Source organism: Colletes latitarsis, chromosome 9 (genome assembly GCF_051014445.1).
Source record: "Colletes latitarsis isolate SP2378_abdomen chromosome 9, iyColLati1, whole genome shotgun sequence".
NCBI lineage: Eukaryota > Metazoa > Arthropoda > Insecta > Hymenoptera > Colletidae > Colletes > Colletes latitarsis.
Genome location: NC_135142.1, coordinates 14,090,369 through 14,113,291, shown reverse-complemented (window position 1 = coordinate 14,113,291; position 22,923 = coordinate 14,090,369). Strand labels below are relative to the sequence as shown.

General features: G+C 34.0%; 2 protein-coding genes across 4 annotated transcripts; one reads left to right on the top strand and one right to left on the bottom strand.

Moving 5' to 3' along the window:
* Window positions 1–1,863: 1,863 nt before the first annotated feature.
* Window positions 1,864–11,892, bottom strand: LOC143345884 (gamma-glutamyl hydrolase-like). Of its 2 annotated transcripts, XM_076773469.1 has the most exons (9): window positions 11,645–11,892; window positions 9,922–10,042; window positions 8,879–8,929; window positions 8,732–8,806; window positions 8,117–8,277; window positions 6,813–6,919; window positions 5,621–5,849; window positions 5,380–5,541; window positions 1,864–2,180 (listed from the first exon to the last, which is right to left on the bottom strand). In XM_076773469.1, the coding sequence occupies exons 1-8, from the start codon at window positions 11,739–11,741 to the stop codon at window positions 5,417–5,419; spliced, it is 966 nt and encodes a 321-aa protein (XP_076629584.1). In that variant the 5' UTR covers window positions 11,742–11,892; the 3' UTR covers window positions 1,864–2,180; window positions 5,380–5,416. The 2 variants fall into 2 exon arrangements, with proteins under 2 accessions (XP_076629584.1, XP_076629583.1); XM_076773468.1 differs by lacking the exon at window positions 1,864–2,180 and having other exon boundaries at window positions 5,377–5,541.
* An 846-nt stretch (window positions 11,893–12,738) lies between these two features.
* On the top strand, window positions 12,739–17,781 carry LOC143345886 (gamma-glutamyl hydrolase-like). 2 transcript variants are annotated; one of them, XM_076773472.1, is made up of 4 exons: window positions 12,739–13,344; window positions 13,417–13,491; window positions 13,946–14,106; window positions 17,732–17,781. In XM_076773472.1, the coding sequence occupies exons 1-4, from the start codon at window positions 13,247–13,249 to the stop codon at window positions 17,755–17,757; spliced, it is 360 nt and encodes a 119-aa protein (XP_076629587.1). In that variant the 5' UTR covers window positions 12,739–13,246; the 3' UTR covers window positions 17,758–17,781. The 2 variants fall into 2 exon arrangements, with proteins under 2 accessions (XP_076629587.1, XP_076629586.1); XM_076773471.1 differs by lacking the exon at window positions 17,732–17,781 and having other exon boundaries at window positions 13,946–14,241.
* Window positions 17,782–22,923: the final 5,142 nt, after the last annotated feature.

Sequence of the window (22,923 nt, the reverse complement as noted above, 5' to 3'; positions counted from 1 at the left end):
CTGTTCTTACATTCCATTCTCATTTATACCCTGGCAAGGGCGTAGTGGCTATACAATAGCCGCTACAATTATCTCATTATTATTTTATTACCAGACTCTTAATATATTAATAGATGAATACAGGATATTCGGCTACCTCTGGGAAAAATTTTAATGGGAGATTCTAGAGGCCAAAATAAGACGAAAATCAAGAATACCAATTTGTTAATCGAGGCTTCGTTAAAAAGTTATTAACGTTTAAAGTTCTGCCTGTAAAACGGCAATCCGCAAACGGCTGCGTACGCGTGATAGTGGTTCTCATTCAGAAAACTGTAAGACTATCAATGCATCAGTAAGTAGAGTTCCTCATGCTGAATGAGAACCACTATCACGTGCACGCAGCTGTTCGCAGATTGCCATTCTACAGACAGAACTTTAAACGTTAATAACTTTTTAACAAAGCCTTAATCAACAAATTGATATTCTTGATTTTCGTCTTATTTTGGCCTCTAGAATCTCCCATTAAAATTTTTCGCAGGGGTGACTGAACTCCCTGTATAGATCTGTAATTCATTTGGAAAATATAATCACATTTTTTGTTTTAATATTACAAACATTTTCAAAATTTCTGTTTTACTAAACAAATTTTATTTTACAATCAAATTAATATAAAAACTGAAACAAAATTTTGTGAATGATTATGTGCTAGTCATCCTTACATCTACGAGGGGACACTCCTTGATACACTAAAGAAGCTCAACGTCGAGGGAATCGCGTAGTGTAACGTAATCTGAGCTCGAATATCGGTGAGACAATGCATACATAGTAATATATTCTATAATATGTTTTTAACCTACATCTGATAGAGTATAAGATCGTATTCGCGAGTGCCAAACAAATGAGTTATTGTCAGAAAAACCTCATAAATATATTAGTAAAGCTCCCATTAACAAAAAATAAAAAATGAATATGGTTCATATTGTGTTGTTCTTTGTTCGCTGTCTTTTTCTACGCTCGGTAAAATACAAGACTGAACGCCGTAGCTCAGTTTGTGCTTTTCTGGGAATTGAAAATTAACCATGCTTTCATAACTGCGAGACTTCAATCCCGTGTTTCTTGCAGTTATCCCAGATTTGCTGTGTCTCGTGCAACCGCATTTTGCTTTTAGAATAATATCTATACTACTTGTCATGCTATTTACCGACGTTTTTCAATTTTCTGCCGCAATATTTGCCTATTTTACTCGCATTCATAGCAAGATTATTTTATGTCCTCTATTACACTTTCACAGCAATCGCATTTGAATAAAATCGTGCATTAAGATAGTTCTTCCTGTAGGCATCCCTAGAACGTGATTTTCTCTTCCAAATCTTGAGAGATTGGTCTCATTTTACTCTATGAAAGTTCATGTAAAAAAATGACAATAATGATTTAAAATATCTACTATATGGTTTACTTAAATACATTTAAGCTTCTTACCTGCTACAGAACTGTTAACGAAGCAAATATTTTTTGAAAATATAATGGAAATATCTAAAATTGTAATACCAGAACTCAATAATCGCTGCAACTTATAAGGTTCAAGTTGGACGCGTAAACGATCTAACAGAATTGGGCACAGAGATTTAAAATATGTAATTCATAGTAACAACATACATAGTATGACACAGTAACAATATTGTTTGAAGTTTACATTGTATGTTCAAGTTGAAGAAAGCCAAACTTTTTTTCCTTAAATGTGGATGTATGTGAACGAAGTTGTGAGTCACTGTATAAATCGATTATAAGTATATCGGTTAGCTCTTATTTAATATTTTTCTTTTTTTTTATTTGAAAACCTCAGATAAGGTTCATATATATAGTGATATGTGTGTTTACGTATACATTCTTTTAAAAAATTAAAAATACATAGGCAAGCTGCAATATTTGGTTCAGCAACTAGCGATTGAATATTAAGTGGGAGAAACAGTTTCATATTTTGCAGCTTTTCAATTAACTTGACCCTTAAACTGTCGTAGAGCTTGCATGGCCAAACCAGATGATTGATGTCTTCGATTTCATGGTTGCATTTACATATAGGATCGCTTATTATCTTAATGCGGGCGATGGAGGCAGCAAGATTATTGTGCCCAGACCTAATACGGTTTATTGTGACAATAAATTCTCTTCTGTGTTTACCCCAATAGTACCAAGGTCAGCTACTGCCATTAAAATATAATTGAAAGTATTTCATCCTCTTAAAGGCACCCTGGTCTTTGATCATACTCACAAGAAACCTTCGCGAACGGTCCGGCTTCGATTTTGATGAAACTTCGTACACTTATAAAGCAGCCAAAAATAATCGACACGTACTTTTTTTAACTGCGGTAACTTGAGTTTAAGGGATGAAACCACCTCTTGAAGTTTTAGCTATCTCGAAAACGGAAAGACATACGAAAAAATTGTTATTGGGCGAGGTTAATGGTTTCTTATGTACAATACCATGGTGTTAAAAAATTTAACAAAATAAAATTTGTTTATAACAAAAAAAATTTATTAACTTAATTTTTCATTTTATTGAAATTTTCATAATTACAAAAAATGACGAGCATTTTATTCCAAATCCATTGGTATGTAATATTTTAAAATTGCCTCGTACAGTTTTGCAGATTTTAATGATTTACATCTTGCGCGCACATCCACTATGGTAGCAGTCGTTCTAACTTTGATTTTAATGAAGCATTGTAGGCTTGCACTAAATTATACAGTAACAAGTAGTCTGTTGTCATTAACATTCTTTAAAATCGAGACGGTTTTTGTAATAAACATGATAAAACGGGTATATTGGAATGGAGTTTGTACCTTTTGATAACGTGACATATCGTAAAGTTAATTAAATTGATTGCCCTTGTCATGTGAAAATAATTTTTGTTGGTAGATAAGTGGGAAAACTTGGATATATATATATATATATATATTATATGTATATATATGTATATATAGAGCTAATTGCAATTTATATATATTGCAATTAGCTCTTTATAAGCGTGTAGAACATTGTTGGTCATCCATACAGCCGAGTTGTCGATTCTGAGCATTTAACTGTTGCACTTATCCAGTCAATCTTTTGTTGCATATATCCAGCTTTTACTGTATTCGGAAAGATGGTAAATATTAATCCTATTAATGTAATAACTTTACCGTCTGCTGTGTTTGTTGAGTGGAACCAGGGACTCACACCAATTAATAGCGCAGAAGAAAATTTAAGGGATGTATTATTCGATTTAATTGTAAGAAGTGTCGAAGACACGGAATTTCTGGTTGAACATGAAACGTGTGTTGAAATGGACGGGACGCCTATCGAACAAGAAGTTCAGGATGCTGATTTGAACTAGTTGTGGGTAGATGAAGAGGAGGAAAATAGGACACCGAGTATTCCAAACATATACGAAGAAGACGTTGTATGTCATTCGAATAAGGAATACATCCCATTCGAATATAAAAGGAAAGCTGTGGCGTACTGGAACGGCGGTAAGTCGAAGCGTTTAAAATTAGACACCGTACGTTCCAAATTCCGCCACGTGAAATCCGAAAAAATGCTTCGTAAATGGGCTTTACAAATTGAACAAGGTGGCACAAAAAAGGAAAAGATAAAACGTATTGCAGAGTATACATTTAATAAATTTATGGAAGCTCGGCAGTTAAGAGTAATTGTGCATGAAATAGATCTACGGCGATGGGCTTTATAAGCGAGGGATATAGAAAGTTTACAAACATTTAAAGCCGGATATACTTGGTTACATACTTTCAAAAAGACGTTTAGATTAGTGTCCAGAAAAATTACTAGATTTGTAACCACAAATATGGTAAATCGAGAAGACGATATTCATTTGCAATGCAGCGCATCCGTGAATTAAGTAAAATCATTGTATAGCCCGAAATGAACCACACAATGTTTACAATTCCGATCAAAGTGGTTTTAACTTGGAATTACATTCAGGACGCATTTTGGCTGAAGGAGGTATAAAAATCGTAGAAGGAGGTGTTCAATCAGTGTCATCCAACACTCATAGTTACACCATCCAGCTAACCATTTCAGCTGATGGACAATTACTGTCACCATTATTTATTGTACTGAAAAAGAGTACAGGACATTTCGGGGCGATTGTGGAACAACATTTATTTCGCCCTGACAATGTATATCTTGCAACTTCAAACTCAGGAAAATATTATCATCCCTTAAACCATTAGATTAAACAAATATCGTTTTTCAAAGCAGTCACACTAAGGCATGAACGTTAAGGGGTTAAAATCAGAGTTAGTTGCGCTTGTGCGCGCAAGATGTAAATCATTAAAATCTGCAAAACTGTACGAGGCAATTTTAAAATATTACATACCAATGGATTTGGAATAAAATGCTCGTCATTTTTTGTCATTATGAAAATTTCAATAAAATGAAAATTAAGTTAATAAATTTTTTTTTTTTATAAATAAATTGTATTTTGTTAAATTTTTTAACACCATGTTCGCCCATTAACAATTTTTTCGTATGTCTTTCCGTTTTCGAGATAGCTAAAACTTCAAGAGGTGGCTTCATCCCTTAAACTCGAGTTACCGCAGCTAAAAAAAATACGTGTCGATTATTTTCGGTTGCTTTATAAGTTTACGAAATTTCATCAAAATCGAAGCCGGACCGTTCGCGAAGGTTCCTTGTCAGTGTTCTGTTTGGCTTTTTCTTTATAAATTTCAAAGATGTTGGTGAAAGGAATTTTTAAAATATCCAAGTTATATGAGTGTGTAGCTATTTTGGCCAAATTATCGAGTTTCTCATTATGAAGAATTCCTATATGCAACTGCACCCAGATAAATTTAAAAAAGCTATTGTTCGTATTGTTGTGAATAAAGTCATTTAACTTTTTCTTAATTTCGAGAGTGTACGAGTTTGTTTTGATTGACATTTTTGTGGTCTACAAGCCCTGTAGGGCACTAACAAGCGCCCTACAGAGCTTGCAATTCTAGTGTAATATAAAATGTTGAATGTACAATAATAAAACACTAGAAACTATATTTGAAATGGTAATTATCACTAGGTTTACGAAATACGTCAATTTGACGCATTAAGATTCTAACCGAACGTTACAGAACTCATAAATATTATTTATTAACAATTTATGTTGGATTTAATTGATGTAATGATATGAATATACACTCTAATTAAAAGAAAAATTGCATTTTAATGTAACTGTTAACAGAGCGAATTACAATAAAAATATGACGAGTGTCCGTAAACCTAGTGTTATAGACAACCTGCCTATATTTAAAATTGAATTCTTAAAGAACATTAACATTAGAATAGCAACGAAACTCTAAATAAATCAGCAACATTCTTAATTTTCTATAAAATAAAACTTGTATGCGAACCTTGTGGTACTGTTTATTCCTTTTAGTATGTTATGATTTATTTAAAAAAGTAACACTGTACAAAACGAAGATCATTCAAGCCTGTATAAGTGGGTTTGTAGTTATAAATTAAACTTGAAATTTCTTCCTGCTCGGATGAAAATGTGTGGCAATTCTTGCGCGCTGCACATAAAAGTATTTTATTAAGTAAACTAATTCACTGCGGTATAAATCTGTCGAAATTTTTGGAGAACACACATACCTTCGCTAACGAAAAAATTGCCAAAATATTGAGCAATTCGAACAGCATTTGCCGAATGTGGATACCCGTGGCCAATCTTCCACTCGTATAGATTTTTTTCTGGATGAAATTGTAAGCCATAAAAAGGATAATTAACTGATTCCAACGAGGAAATGAATTCATTTTCCTCCTTATCATGATTCACAGATAATATTCGGAATTCATTAAATATATTGGATCTCTTTAAGTCCTGAAATTACGCATTATATTTATAATTGCGATATTGATTGCAGACACAAAATGATACTTTTATTAAAAGGAGCTTCTTGTTTAGAATGTTAAAATTATCTATCTTTTCCCCTTATACATTATTAAAGCTTCAGAATTTATCGGGCATTCGTTTATCCCATTAGGAGCCCATATGAACCGGTTAAAAAGGCGTCTCCTGTATTTGTTTTTGATGGAGGTCGGTGAACAATGGCATCTTTTCTTAGTTTTGGATTAACAGTATTTAAAAAAAATCTGAAACTTCATTATAAACTAGGGTCATTCTAAGCGAAAACAGACACTTCATGGAATAAGTTTTCAAACTTTGGATATGTTGTAGTCTTTAGCGATGTTTAAACGTATCTCAAAGGATTTTTCAAAATTTTGTAAACTGTTGAAGTTACAGACGTGTAAAATTGAGTGCTACCTTTTTATCAAAAAAACTATAGCTGCTGAACTAACAAATGGATTAGAATGCGCTTTTGGCTGCTTGTAAAGAAGAGATTAGATTACCAAATAAAAACAATACTGACTAAAACAAATTGATTTTCGCCATTTTTTTGGGAATTGTTTGAAACAAATGCCTTGTTTTTGTACCGGGGAAATGTACAAAAATCTGGAAAAATGACAACATAGCCCCATTTGTCCTCTTGACGGACATCATTTCGGAAACATGGACACTTTACAATTGGCCCTATGAAAATTAATTTCAATGAACTCAGCCACTGTTGTAGAAGTGTCTGAGTTCGCGTGGAATGACTCACTAGCATTTTTCGTAAAAAAGAGATCGTGTTTTCTTAAAATATGTATAAATAGATGTGCGAAATTTAAAAGTTCTATAATACTTTTCAATGTTTAAAACAAAATTCATGAAGTAGTGTCACTTTGTAGCATTCTAAATAAGAAGATCTCCTTAAAAACTGAAAAATTACGGAATAGAATTTACATTTTGTGTAACGCAAAAATGATGACTATTCACAGTCACACTTTTAGTGGCTAATATATTTTTAATGTCTGCCGAAGCGTCCGCGAACATTTTACTCGATTTGTACCCTGAAATGTATAAAAATCATTAAGACTAAAAAGCTAAATGTACACGCAACACATTAATGAAGTGGAGTAAGTTAATAAAATAAAGTTTATGTGTACCACTACTTGAAATTGTTGTTCTATTAATGAGTTAGAAAAATTCTCTGCATAATACCAAAAAAGAGACTTTCTTTCATTTCTTCCTTACTTTATTACAACTATCGAACTTTCACTTACTGCTGCGTTGTTCTTCAATATAATTAATATTTAGATACAATGTACTCAAATATTTGGGCCTTATTATGTTATTAGTTGTCTATTTTGTCTTCTTTGTGTTCTGACCCTCAAAATGAAACATGTCTTAACAAAAAGACAATCGACTCGGACAAAGATTCATTAACAATAAAAATGTTTTGCCATATAAATTTATGTCAATAAGCTATTAGTTAAATAAATGTTCTTTTTCGATCGCCAATAAAGTTGGTAATTTTTCATTAAAGACGATTTATTTTTTATTTAGACAAGTTTTATTTAAAAGTACAATTTCCAAATTTGTACAACTTCTCATATATATGTTATAGATACAGGAAATGCATAAGTTTTCAAATTTTTACATTTTCATGTATTTGCTGGAATTTATAAGATATATATATTTCCATATGTTTATTAGTTTTCTGTGGATTTGTTATTCAAATTTGAAGATGTATTATAAGTTTATAACAAATATTTGAATGAATCGTACAAATTTTGGAATTGATACATTTTAAAAGTTTAGGATAAATGCATGAAAAAGCTAAAAAATTTGGAAATGTACATATCTTATAAGTTTATAACAAATACATGAACAATTTCTACAAATTTGGAAACCTATACATTTTAGAACTTTCTTTCCAATATAATAACATTTAACAGTGTAACAGATGTCTCACTGCTAAAATATTCTAACGATTTAAATATTTAATTTGCTACAATATGAATTGTAAAACTCTTATCTTAGTTGTCAAATTCAAATTGTTAACAAATTATGACAACTGGCTCATAGATGAATTAAATTAGATCAATTGAAATTCAAATAATGAAAACTAGATTTATTAGCGAATAAGAAATAATTATTTCTTTAATAAATCCGATAATCTTCATTCGCGATTAAATTTTATGATTTAGTTATCATTAACTATTCATTATCGGAAATAAAATTTACACTTGTATCGGTGTACTTACCATTCGTAAATTCAAGAGGAAGTGCTATATCGTCAGCTGAACATGGAGTTCTATGTTTCGTACGATTGGAGACGTCTGTGACGTATGTTAACAGTTCGAATCCTAAACATATCCCGAAGATTGGAAAATAGTCACCCTTATCATTCATCTTTTTTGCAATTCTATAAATCAAACATAAAAGGACTTTTTATACTGCTAATAAAAGTAAACCAGGATTTTTTATATCGACGCACAGGTATAAATGTAAATGTACAGAAAAGTTTGTTACTACTAGCAAGCGAATTAAGTTTCAAAATTTGATATGGACTTGAACATTTATTCTAGTTATGAATGCACTGATTAAAACAGAAATTTATATTTTGTAATGGAATCAATTTCTTTACGAACAGAATAAATCCATATGAATATCTGCCCGCATTTTATAATGTGAAAGCTATACGAGTATATTTTGACAATTTGTTGATATGAGATGTCCAAATGATACGAACGTGACAAAGAAAGGATATTTCATTGCTACGCTTCCTATTTATTTACGCAAGTAGGATCATTTACTTCGTGGTTTTACTATTTATTGGTAGTGTTAATTATCCTTATGCCATTTCAACACTTATGTACTTGTAAATCGTGTCTCCAGCGTCAGCATATCCTTTCGAATTCTTGAATGGTGCACTTCCACCAGGCCATAGAATTCTGTCAATATTGTAAAATAATTATATTCGAATCAGCATTATTTATTTACTCTTTTCTTTCGTTTCAACTCACCCATTTATTTGCTTCATGATATTTCTGTAGTAAGATTGATTTCGTCCAATCCTATAAAGGATATTTAATCCGTGGTTGAGACGGGCTCGTTTGGACATTGAAAATTTGCACGTGGTGTGTCAACTAAACTAAGGTTGGAAGGACCACCCCCTTGCAGGGGACTAACAAATGAATTGGGTTGTCTATGTTTATTAAAACTCAACAAAGACAATACCCGTGACCGAGTCTAAGACGAATTGTTTGTTACTAGAGACGATCTGTACTAATTCTAAGAGCAAAGTGTTCTAGTCGAAATATAAAGTATTCGAGAATCTAAAATCAAGTGTTTCGTAGTCAAAAACGAAATGCTTTGTTTCTAATGCGAAGTGTTCTATGTGTAAATGTGAACTATTTGAGTGCTAAGAACCAATTGTATGCTAATCAAAAAGGATGTGACGGCGTTCTGCCGTTTTTCTAAGGCGTTGGCCTTTTACACCCCCTTCCACTAAGAGTTTCCGCGGCGGGAGTGCCACGATGCTAATGTAGCTTGGCATCCAAGGTGGAGGGTGCTACGTTTGGCAACTTCGCGGATTTTCCACTGTGTGCGTCGGTCCCTGGGCCCGCGTACAAAACTAACTATGAAACAAGGGAGGCCCAGGTATACGAATCCGAGCACGTGTGTGCCATGTGACAATGTTGGTGTTGTAACCACTCGTGACTGTCATCGCCGAGCAAGTTTATGACACTTTGTTCTATTGACGAAACTCTAACTTTTGCCCATACTGGCCTTGACTAAACGCGGTCCGTGTCATAAGTCTGGTCGACTCACCGAAGCCCAAACAAAGGATATGTTGAAGGATGTTAAATACATTATTTTATAAATAAGTTTAGGGAATTTCACGGAATATTCTGCTACATTAAATTCTGCTGCTCAAATTACTGATCTCAAATGCTTAGAAAAATGCTAAGGTAACAATTCTCGATAGCAACACCTGGGACTACAGAAATAGACATGTAACATTACACGGTAAATAATAACGATGATAACAATATTATGCACTTACCAAATTGGTGCTACTCTTGCGCCAGATCCTTCAATTAATTTTACGTATGACGCAGCGATGTAAGCATTATAATGACTATATCTTGAACTCATATAAGGGTTTAGTTCTTGCATCAGGATACCTTTTGAAAATAAAAGTAGTCAAGGATATAATTACGTTCGGGATTTCTGTAATAAAAAATGAGGTAGATATGAAATTTATTAACGGATAATGACATTTATGTAATACTATAGCATTTCTGGCACGAGAATCATAGTCCGTTCTTTAGAAAAAATAAATATTAAGAGTGTTTAATATTTTATTTTACAAATAAATTAAAAGAATTTTTTTTGTATTAGAATGCTACAAGGAAAAATTCTAAGTTTGAAAGAACAAATAAAAATAGAAATTGTTGAGCGCTCGATAATTCTAGACTTTAATGAACAGCATCGTTTACCAGGAATATAGATTTAAGAAACAAGTACAAAAATGGAAATATATATAGCAATCCATGAATGCAAAAGTGACAAAAAGTTATGATAAATATTATAAGCTAAATTTTGTATAAAAAATGAAACATACAATACCGACGATAGCATAACAATCGATGTATCTCTTCTCGTTTTTTCTCTTTATCTTCTCTTTAATAACCTATTGCTAAATATCTATTAAATGCCTAATGATAAAAATCATTTTCAACATCTGTTTTTAGTTTACCAGTCTCTTATAATTTCTCCCTGACTGATTTCTGTTTCTGACTTTAGTTAAGTTTATTAATCTGCATTAAATGCAATACATGTAATCCATACCGAAGACGACGCGCACTCAAGTAGACTCTTTAGTCTGTAAAAACTTATTTTCTTTATGTCATGTCTTTTCTATTTCTATATGTTTAACACGTTTACTATGATACAAATTCAGGCCCATCGCGAACGTGTTAAGGATTCTTTGTTGCATTGTTATTTCTGTTTGTTTTTAATACTGTGAAGCGATATAAATTATAAAATGAAACACTTATTTAATCATTTCATTATAAAAGAAAAGTAATTCGTATGGGCGATACTGTTAGTACATTATATACATTTACAAATCAATAGCAACGTTAAATAACAAAGTCTTTCTGAAAGGAAATTTTGCTTTGAAAGCTTCTTCACAGAAACATCAATGCCTCGATTTATCTACAAAAGGCTTTCTCGTGATCTTATTCTATTTCTCGTAATCACTGGCAACCTATCGGTATCATTGAATCGCATAGGCATCGTTCATGATCCCAAATGTCAGTGTGGCGATGTCGCTTACAATGTAAACCATATTGTGTGGCGAGTATTTTATCTTTAACTCTCAATGCTTAGAGATAATAAAACAACACCAAAAAATCAAGCTACATCTTCCTCTAAACATAAATATTGTAATTTCTAAATCTAATATTCCAACTATCTTGTGTAATTCTACAACCGTTTAGCTTTTAACTCTGAATGTAAAGTCATTTCTATATTATTCCTGTACAGCAGAAATAAACCTTGTATAATCTCTTAAATTAAAAAAAAAAGGTTGGATAGAAGAAGGACACAGCGCTCCTTGAAAATTTAATATCTTTATTTGTTTATGAAATATTCCGGATTTCCAGATAAAACGGACACTCTGTATAAGAATACAGCAAATGGAATTATTCTTGTGCATGTGAGAAATTGAACTGATATCTTTGTAGACAGACGGTTCTATTAATTTAGAAACTGATACTTACCGATTATTGGTCTATTATTCACATCGTCCACACATCTCACAAAAGAACTGATTGTGAATGTTAACAGAATAATAAACGTTGGTGTCATTGCCGACATTTTGAGACGTATAAACTTCAGCAAGAACAATGAACGCACTGTATGATAATACTGAATGGTGAATACTTATAACGGTGGAATGTTGTGTATGTGTGTCTAATCACTTGATAAGTCTTGATAAATATTGATGTCTCTTAACCCAGCGGAGGTCGCAGTCTTGAAAGTTTCATACGAGCTCGCGGTGTATTTGATAGATACAGTTACTCAACATTGCAAAACAAGTCAACAAAAATGGAAAAGAGTTTATTTTCATAAAAATACATGAAGTTACAAATTTGTTTAACATAACTTAGGGAGAATTTTTACTTGATGGATTTTTATTATTGCCATAACAGTTGTAATTCTTGTTGAGGATGGTCAATAAAGTTACGCGCACCAACAAAACGCAAACACTTTCCTAATATCTTTATTAAAATTGCTTATCGACTATATCTTTCTTTCCACGCGTGCACGATCCCTTCTTACCTACTTCCCGTTCTTCCTTTATTTCTGTCGCCTTCTTCTGTTTTTCCCGCTCATCATTTTTCTCTGTTCGGCTATTCTCGACCGCCTTCGGACGTTTCCGCTCCCTCCCGCCACACATCCACACACATACACACGCACCCACACGCATATCCACTAGTTCTTACACAGTTGTCACAAATAATATTTCCACACAATTATTTTCGTCAACGTCTAAATAGAGACAATACATCGCGATTAATAATACAGTGAGTGTGTGTTTATTAACCCAACACTAATATTATGTTAATAATATTATACACTAATATTATTAAATGGCACTTATCTTCTTATTAAAAAAAATCCCTTTCGCTTCCTAGCATAAACTGTACTCTGGGTATAAAACAGTAATTTGTGTAGCAGGATTTAATGTAGCAGAATATTCTGTGAAATTCCTTAAAATTGTTTATAACATAATGTATTTAACATCCTTCAACATATCCTTTATTGAATTGGACAAGATACCTGGGCCTCCCTTGTTTCATAGTTAGTTTTGTACGCGGGCCCAGGGACCGACGCACACAGTGGAAAATCCCCGAAGTTGCCAAACGTAGCACCCTCCACCTTGCATACCAAGCTACATTAGCATCGTGGCACACCCGCCGCGGAAACTCTTAGTGGAAGGGGGTGTAAAAGGCCAACGCCTTGGAAAAACGGCAGAACGCCGTCACTTCCTTTTTGATTAGCATACAATTGGTTCTTAGCACTCAAATAGTTCACATTTACACATAGAACACTTCGCATTAGAAACAAAGCATTTCGTTTTTGACTACGAAACACTTGATTTTAGATTCTCGAATACTTTATATTTCGACTAGAACACTTTGCTCTTAGAATTAGTACAGATCGTCTCTAGTAACAAACAATTTGTCTTAGACTCGGTCACGGGTATTGTCTTTGTTGAGTTTTAATAAACATAGACAACCCAATTCATTTGTTAGTCCCCTGCAAGGGGGTGGTCCTTCCAACCTTAGTTAAGTTGACACACCACGTGCAAATTTCTAATGTCCAAACGAGCCCGTCTCAACCACGGATTAAATATCCTTTATAGGATTGGACGAAATCAATCTTACTACAGAAATATCATGAAGCAAATAAATGGGTGAGTTGAAACGAAAGAAAAGAGTAAATAAATAATGCTGATTCGAATATAATTATTTTACAATATTGACAGAATTCTATGGCCTGGTGGAAGTGCACCATTCAAGAATTCGAAAGGATATGCTGACGCTGGAGACACGATTTACAAGTACATAAGTGTTGAAATGGCATAAGGATAATTAACACTACCAATAAATAGTAAAACCACGAAGTAAATGATCCTACTTGCGTAAATAAATAGGAAGCGTAGCAATGAAATATCCTTTCTTTGTCACGTTCGTATCATTTGGACATCTCATATCAACAAATTGTCAAAATATACTCGTATAGCTTTCACATTATAAAATGCGGGCAGATATTCATATGGATTTATTCTGTTCGTAAAGAAATTGATTCCATTACAAAATATAAATTTCTGTTTTAATCAGTGCATTCATAACTAGAATAAATGTTCAAGTCCATATCAAATTTTGAAACTTAATTCGCTTGCTAGTAGTAACAAACTTTTCTGTACATTTACATTTATACCTGTGCGTCGATATAAAAAATCCTGGTTTACTTTTATTAGCAGTATAAAAAGTCCTTTTATGTTTGATTTATAGAATTGCAAAAAAGATGAATGATAAGGGTGACTATTTTCCAATCTTCGGGATATGTTTAGGATTCGAACTGTTAACATACGTCACAGACGTCTCCAATCGTACGAAACATAGAACTCCATGTTCAGCTGACGATATAGCACTTCCTCTTGAATTTACGAATGGTAAGTACACCGATACAAGTGTAAATTTTATTTCCGATAATGAATAGTTAATGATAACTAAATCATAAAATTTAATCGCGAATGAAGATTATCGGATTTATTAAAGAAATAATTATTTCTTATTCGCTAATAAATCTAGTTTTCATTATTTGAATTTCAATTGGTCTAATTTAATCCATCTATGCGCCAGTTGTCATAATTTGTTAACAATTTGGATTTGACAACTAAGATAAGAGTTTTACAATTCATATTGTAGCAAATTAAATATTTAAATCGTTAGAATATTTTAGCAGTGAGACATCTGTTACACTGTTAAATGTTATTATATTGGAAAAAAAGTCCTAAAAAGTATAGGTTTCCAAATTTGTAGAAATTGTTCATGTATTTGTTATAAACTTATAAGATATGTACATTTCCAAATTTTTTAGCTTTTTCATGCATTTATCCTAAACTTTTAAAATGTATCAATTCCAAAATTTGTACGATTCATTCAAATATTTGTTATAAACTTATAATACATCTTCAAATTTGAATAACAAATCCACAGAAAACTAATAAACATATGGAAATATATATATCTTATAAATTCCAGCAAATACATGAAAATGTAAAAATTTGAAAACTTATGCATTTCCAGTATCTATAACATATATATGAGAAGTTGTACAAATTTGGAAATTGTACTTTTAAATAAAACTTGTCTAAATAAAAAATAAATCGTCTTTAATGAAAAATTACCAACTTTATTGGCGATCGAAAAAGAACATTTATTTAACTAATAGCTTATTGACATAAATTTATATGGTAAAACATTTTTATTGATAATGAATCTTTGTTCGTTATATACAGGATGTCAGTTTTTCCGGCATGACTTTCTCAGCGTGTTCTACAAGTTAAAGAAAGAAAAAAATGTTATATGAACATATGCTCGTAAATGTTGTACTAATGTAATTTTAGGAACAGGATGGTTAACAATTACGAAAAAACCATTTAATCTAACGAAATTTACACTGATACCTTTATTAATATTACTTATAGAACTCTACTTCTTTGGACGCGTGTACGCTTTCTACAATCATTGCACATTCTCTCTGTTTTTTCTCTTTTGTTTCTCGCGCTCATCATTTGTTTTATGTGCTCGGCTATTATCACACGTAGTGTGTTGCCCAAGTTTTAACCTGTATCTATGGATTCGTTGAACCTGGTGTGTTGTCAAAATTTCAGGATGTGTGTGTGTTAAAATTACAAAATGTGGTGCCTTAAATGCTATTTAAAGATGCCAGCCGCCAGCCAATCAGAAAATTTCCCTTTTCTGACTGGTGCGCTGTTGCTTCTCCATTTTCGCATCGAAGACGGTGGTCAGCACCTCTCAGGTACGCGGAAAAACCCCGGCTTAACGGTGATGTCAGGCCGCGCGGTCACACATGTTATCAGTGACACTTTGCTAATGGCTTTAGGGCCCCATTGTTTTAAGGGCACTAGCCAAATGGCTTTACAATATGACAAGTCCGTATTATTAGCTAAACACCTGTATTCGTATTAACGGGCGTCATTTTGATATGTTATTACATTAAGAAGGTCTACTGTTATTTTGCTTAGTTTTGTTAGTAAACACAGAGCTTCAATGAGATTATGTGAGTTTCTGTAACACTGATAATACATTCGTACTCTGTGAACGAAACGCCAGTTATTTTCATTTTGCGTTATTAGTTATAACTTCTTACTAAAATGCTTAAGAACATATGTTCATATAACATTTTTTTCTTACTTTTGCTTGTAGAACACGCTGGTAAAGTTATGCCGGAAAAAACTGGGACAACCTGTATGAATTACATCTAGCATATTATAAAAACGGTATATAATATATTATATTATATTATCGGAAAGATTATTAGAATACAATTTTATTCCAATACATTTATTTTTGGAATGTTACTTCAACATGAATTTATTCGAATAACATTTAACAGATAAAATTTTATTTGAATAATGGATAATTGATAAGATTAACGAACAACAATTTATTCCTGATCTTTATTTGATCGAATAGTTTTAATATTCGTTTGTTGTAAAATATTCTATTTTTTAATTGAAACTTTAATGTTTACTTAAACTTGTGTAGTAAAATAAACTAATATTTACTTTAATGTTTAGATGGTTAAACATTTATTTGTTTCCTACGTTCACGTTTTTTGAAATTTCTATCTAGGGAAGAGCATTTTTTATAAGAGTTTTACAAATCGATTGACTTTTTGGTAAGACAAGTTTCATCTTGACAGTTCAGAACACAAAGAAGACAAAACAGACAACTAATAATACAATAAGGCTCAAATATCTAATTAAATTGTATCTAGATATTAATAATATTGAAGAACAACGCAGCAGTAAGTGGATGCTCGATAGTTGTAATAAAGTAAGGAAGAAATGAAACAAAGTCTCTTTTTTGGTATTATGCAGAGAATTTTTCTAACTCATTAACAAAACAATAATTTCAAGTAGTGGTACACATAAACATTATTTTATTAACTTACTCCACTTCATTAATGTGTTACGTGTACATTTAGTTTTAGAGTCTTAATGATTCTTATACATTTCATTTAAAAATATATTAACCACTAAAAATGTGACTGTGAATAGTCATCATTTTTGCGTTACACAAAATGTAAATTGTATTCCGTAATTCTTCAGTTTTTAAGGAGATCTTCTTATTTAGAATGCTACAAAATGACACTACTTCATGAATTTTGTTTTAAACATTGAAAAGTATTATAGAACTTTTAAATTTCGCACATCTATTTATACATATTTTAAGAAAACACGATCTCTTTTTTACGAAAAATGCTAGTGAGTCATTCCACGCGAACTCAGACACTTCTACAACAGTGGCTGAGTTCATTGAAATTAATTTTCATAGGGCCAATTGTAAAGTGTCCATGTTTCCGAAATGATGTCCGTCAAGAGGACAAATGGGACTATGTTGTCATTTTTCCAGATTTTTGTACATTTCCCCGGTACAAAAACAAGGCATTTGTGTCAAACAATTCCCAAAAAAATGGCGAAAATCAATTTGTTTTAGTCAATATTGTTTTTATTTGGTAATCTAATCTCTTCTTTACAAGCAGCCAAAAGCGCATTCTAATCCATATGTTAGTTCAGCAGCTATAGTTTTTTTGATAAAAAGGTAGCACTCAATTTTACACGTCTGTAACTTCAACAGTTTACAAAATTTTGAAAAATCCTTTGAGATACGTTTAAACATCGCTAAAGACTACAACATATCCAAAGTTTGAAAACTTATTCCATGAAGTGTCTGTTTTCGCTTAGAATGACCCTAGTTTATAATGAAGTTTCAGATTTTTTTTAAATACTGTTAATCCAAAACTAAGAAAAGATGCCATTGTTCACCGACCTCCATCAAAAACAAATACAGGAGACGCCTTTTTAACCGGTTCATATGGGCTCCTAATGGGATAAACGAATGCCCGATAAATTCTGAAGCTTTAATAATGTATAAGGGGAAAAGATAGATAATTTTAACATTCTAAACAAGAAGCTCCTTTTAATAAAAGTATCATTTTGTGTCTGCAATCAATATCGCAATTATAAATATAATGCGTAATTTCAGGACTTAAAGAGATCCAATATATTTAATGAATTCCGAATATTATCTATGAATCATGATAAGGAGGAAAATGAATTCATTTCCTCGTTGGAATCAGTTAATTATCCTTTTTATGGCTTACAATTTCATCCAGAAAAAAATCTATACGAGTGGAAGATTGGCCACGGGTATCCACATTCGGCAAATGCTGTTCGAATTGCTCAATATTTTGGCAATTTTTTCGTTAGCGAAGGTATGTGTGTTCTCCAAAAATTTCGACAGATTTATACCGCAGTGAATTAGTTTACTTAATAAAATATTTTTATGTGCAGCGCGCAAGAAATGCCACATATTTTCATCCGAGCAGGAAGAAATTTCAAGTTTAATTTTTAATTACCTTTCTGTGTGAAAATCTCGTCGGGCGAGTTTGGTATGCCATTCCGGATTTTCATAAGACAGGTTGAATCTTATTCAACGTAAGGTATTCACATTCCCATGAGTTGACACAAAAATCTGAGGCTGTCGATAACGTCGTTAAGTAGAGTTTTTCATGCTGCGTGAGAATCACTAGGACTGGCCTGCTACAATCTTCTGCACGCAAACAGCTGTTTGCAGATTGCCGTTCTACAGGCGGACATTTAAACGTTAATAACTTTTTAATGAAGTCTCAATCAACAAACTGCTATTCTTAATTTTCGTCTTATTTTGGCCTCTAGAATCTCTCATTAAAATTTTTCCCAGAGGTGGCCGAACACCCAGTATAAAAAAGAAATATATTGTACATTTTATACATTGTTGTGGTCCATACAATTTAAATTTTGTTTCATCACTAAAAGTGACTTGTGAAGAAGTCTTAATTTATAGCCTACTGTTAGACTAAACAACAAAAACCTCATGGCACAAGACAGTGTCAGATACTCAACCTTAAAATGAAAAACATAAATTGGATTCTGGAACACAAATCTAAATTTATATTATAATAAACTATTTTTGCATAAAATCGATATTATTTCGGTTTGGTCGTACGAAATACAATTATAGGAACATGCTAAGACAAACAACTTAAACATTATCCGAAGTTTCAAAACAAGATTTTCAGAATAATTGCTATCCTTACATGTCAGTTTAGACACTCTATAAACTTGGACATAATTAATATTAATCGACAAATATAATACCGATATTTTTCATTTTGGTATAAGTCCTTTCCAGAAACAAACCATTTTAACGAAGAATGTTTTATTTAAAACAATTATATATTATTGGGGATCGAAATATCGTTCTGTATTAAATCACGAATGTTCTGGAAATTCGAATAGTAAAATATTATTTGCACTTTATCTGCGGCAACACAAAGCAATCGACATTTTTTCGAAATTTTATGAATTTATTTTTGCCGTTATTGGTGTCAAAAATTCATTCGAATGTCGTGCAAAATATATTTCGAGGATACTATTTACGTAGCACTCTGGTACCCGTTATTCCTTCCAATATCTGCGTATTTTTTTTATACAATTCAATAACGATCGCACTTTTGGACGCGCTTTCAAACAGTTCCAGACACCATGAATAATGTTCATGGTTATAACGCAAACGATCGCGCCTTTTGTCATGTAATTGCCACTCGTGCATAATTGGCACTTCCGTTATCGATTTTCCACATTTTTCGAGAGAAAAGTATACAGGAGTACTATTCGAGAGGGCGGTACGTAAAAGTAGATGTATTTTACAGTGTTGGAATATCTACATACGTTCATTTTCGTCATCTTTCCGTCATCCTTATGTCTTACATCTAATTCTGACTGTACAGACGTGTTCAGTTAAAGGTACTAATAACTAAGTTGCGGATGTTTATGCAAATGCATATTTTTACAGAAAATGAATAAAAAAGTAGGAATTGCCTTGAAATTTTTTTACTCATTATGGCATTTTTCTTAAGTGTCAGTAATGGCATGCAATGCAAACGATCAGTGGAAATTTTGAACTCGTTCCGGGCCATAAGCTAACCTTCACTCAACGGCGATAAAAATATATCCAAACCTAATCTAATCACTAAAAGTAATTATCGGAATGTTGATTAAATTAACTAAATAATTTTAGTAGGTAGACTAAGTCTGGATATATTTTTATCGTCGACATACAGTCGGGCGCATAAGTGTTCATCCATCTACAGCAGTCGGCGTATGTATATGGAAAAGAAAGAAAATGCACACGTAAAATTTAAATAAATAATATAAAAATTAACCTTTATTAATACAAGATAAGTTGACATTCTATGAAATTCATACTTAAACGCAAAAATATCTGTCTACCAATGACTATATTAGATAAAATGCATGGAAACGAACAAAACAAAATATAAAACAACTGACTTTTGCTTACTATATTCTGTCGACTTCTAATAGTTCACTTTAGACAGCTAGAAAGAAAGCATTGAAAATGATGCATAAGAAAAGTGAAACATCTTTGTCCGAACGAGAAGTTGTTATAAAATTATCGAAGGAAGGAAAATTCAAAAGAGAAATTGCAAATATAATGTAAAATCCTCGAACTACAATACAATATATATTCAAAAAATTTAAAAGAGACAAAACTTCTATAAATAAACAGCAACAAAGAAGTTCAAAACAATTAACTAATCGTGACGAAACACGTATACTGAGAGCTGTTACGCAGAATCCTGATACTTCCAGACCTGAAATACACGAGAAGGTACTACTTCTGTTAAGAAAAATAATATGTCTCGATACAGTTCGACATGTACTTCATAGAGCTGAATTAAAGAAACCAGCTAATCGTAAGAAGCTATTAATTAACGCAGTAAATCCGTAGAAAAGATTGGAGTTTGCACAAAAGTATGTTTCTAAATCAGATTGTTGGAAACGCGTCATTTTTACCGATGAATCAAACTTTTGTGTTTTTGATACGTTTAACAAAAAAGTTTGGAGGAAAGCAAATGCAAAATACCAAAAAGAAAATTTGATACCAACCGTGAAGCAAGGAAGGGCGTCACATATGATATAGGGTTGTATGTCAGCGTCTGGGGTTGGTGATTATCACATTATGGATAGTATTATGGATTGGTGGATGTATTTAAATATTTTAAAGCAATATCTACTACGAAATGCTAATAAACTAGACATAAAGAGTAATTTTATGTTTCAGTAAGATAGCGATTCGAAATATAAAGCCGAAATTGATAAAGAATGGATATTATATAATACACCACATTATATGTAAAGACCACTCCAGTCGTCAGACATAAACCCCATTCAGCACATGTGGACACAAATAAAAAGAAACGTTCGTGAAATTAATCCAGGAATTTATACACAAATGTGGAAAAATGTCGCCAGACTTTACAAATAAATCAATGAAATCAATATCCAAGCGTCTAGAAGCTATAATTAGGTCTGGGAAAATCCCACTAAATATTAAACTAAGAACTACAACAGTAACTCAATTATTTTCTAAGTGGACGAATACCATTCCGTTCAAATTTTCCGATGCATTACTTTATTTTTTTTAATTTTCCACTATATACAACAATTACACATTTTACAAAATGTCAATTTATCATGTATTAATAAAGGCTAATTTCTACATTTTTTTATTTTACTTTTACGTGTACATTTCTTTCTTTTTCCCTGTACATACGCCGAATAAGGTGAACGATCACTTATGCGGCCGAATGTATGTATATTGTATGCAATATTATACATATATGAGTTAGGTCTGGGCTAGTACACTATGAGATTCCGGAGGCTGGGCCTAGAGGTGGCACCCCAGAAAACGGAGGCCATGTTCTTTCAGAGACTTGGCCCCCGGAGGGTGCCACCGGCCGGCCTGCGGATTCGAGTTGGGACAGCCTACGTCGAGGTGAAGGCTCATATGAAATATCTGGGCCTGATCATCGACAGCCGGTAGCACTTCGTCGAGCATTTCGACCGCTTGGGCCCCCGTGTGGAGAAAGCGGCTGCCGCGTTAGGCCGCCTTCTTTTCGGGGGGCCCGATGTTCGAGTCCGCCGCCTCTATGTGGAGGTGGTGCGGTCTGTTGCCCTCTGCGGAGCCTCGATCTGGGCCCCGTACCTGGAAGCCAGCTGGCACAGGGAAGAAATGCTTCACCGCGTCAACCGTCGGCTGGCCATCCAAGTGATTAGAGGGTATCACCAGCTCTCACGAGGTGGCGACCACCCTGGCGGATCTCCCGCCCCTGGAGCTCTTAGCTTGGAGGAACCGGCAGGTGTACCGGTGCTCCAATGAGCTCCAGGAGGCTGGTAGGCCGTCAAAGAAAAGGAGGCAAACGGTCGAGGAGACGAGGCGCCGTGCCCAACGGACCGTTGTATTTATGTGGTTCCAGAAGATGATTCGGGCTGGAGCCACGCAACGGTACGTTGGTGTAGTCCTGCTACACTGGGAACAGTGGCAGGACAAACCGGGTAGGCTGTCCTATAGAATGACGCAGATACTCACCGGGCATGGTTGCTTTGGTGAGTACTTGTGTCGAATCGGGAAAGAGGCGACGGCGGTGTGCCATCATTTTGGAGGCCCTCAGGACACGGCCCAGCACATGCTGGCAGCCTGCTTAGAGTGTGCAGATGAGCGCCGTGTTCTGGAGCAGGAAGTAGGAAGCAATCTCTCGCTGGCCACCACAGTGGGAAAGATGGTGGCTAGTGAAAGAACCTGGCAAGTGATGGCCTTCTTCTATGAAGTGGTAATGTCACAAAAGGAGGCCGCGCGAGCAGGCTGCGCATCCCGCTCGGAGAGGGAGGGCTCGAAGGGGGGCCAGGGCGAGGCGTCCTTCGCCTCCTGGCCCCCTCCAACGGCCTTGAGGTTTGGGTGGACCTCCGGAAGTAGGGCGGCCTATCAGTACCCTCCTCTGGCCACCACGTCGGTGGCTCGGGGATTGACGGGCTGTCCCTAGGGGCTACAGGTGCACCGTGCAAGGAACCCGAGTACCGAAGGCAACCCCGGAGCCGCGGGCGTCGGGTGACCTGGCGTCCGTGGCGGAGAAATCAGGGGGGGGAGGGACATGTCGTCCTTCCCCCCGAGATGAGCCTCGACAGACAAGGCGCAGCAGGGGACTCTGTCATGTCTCACTAGAGTTCCCGGTCCCCCGCTACAGCGCCGGAGGAAGGTCACCGTGGGGTTTTAGCCGGTAGGAGTCCGACACTACCACGAGGCCACCCCTACTTGGGACCTCGGGGTGTCCATAA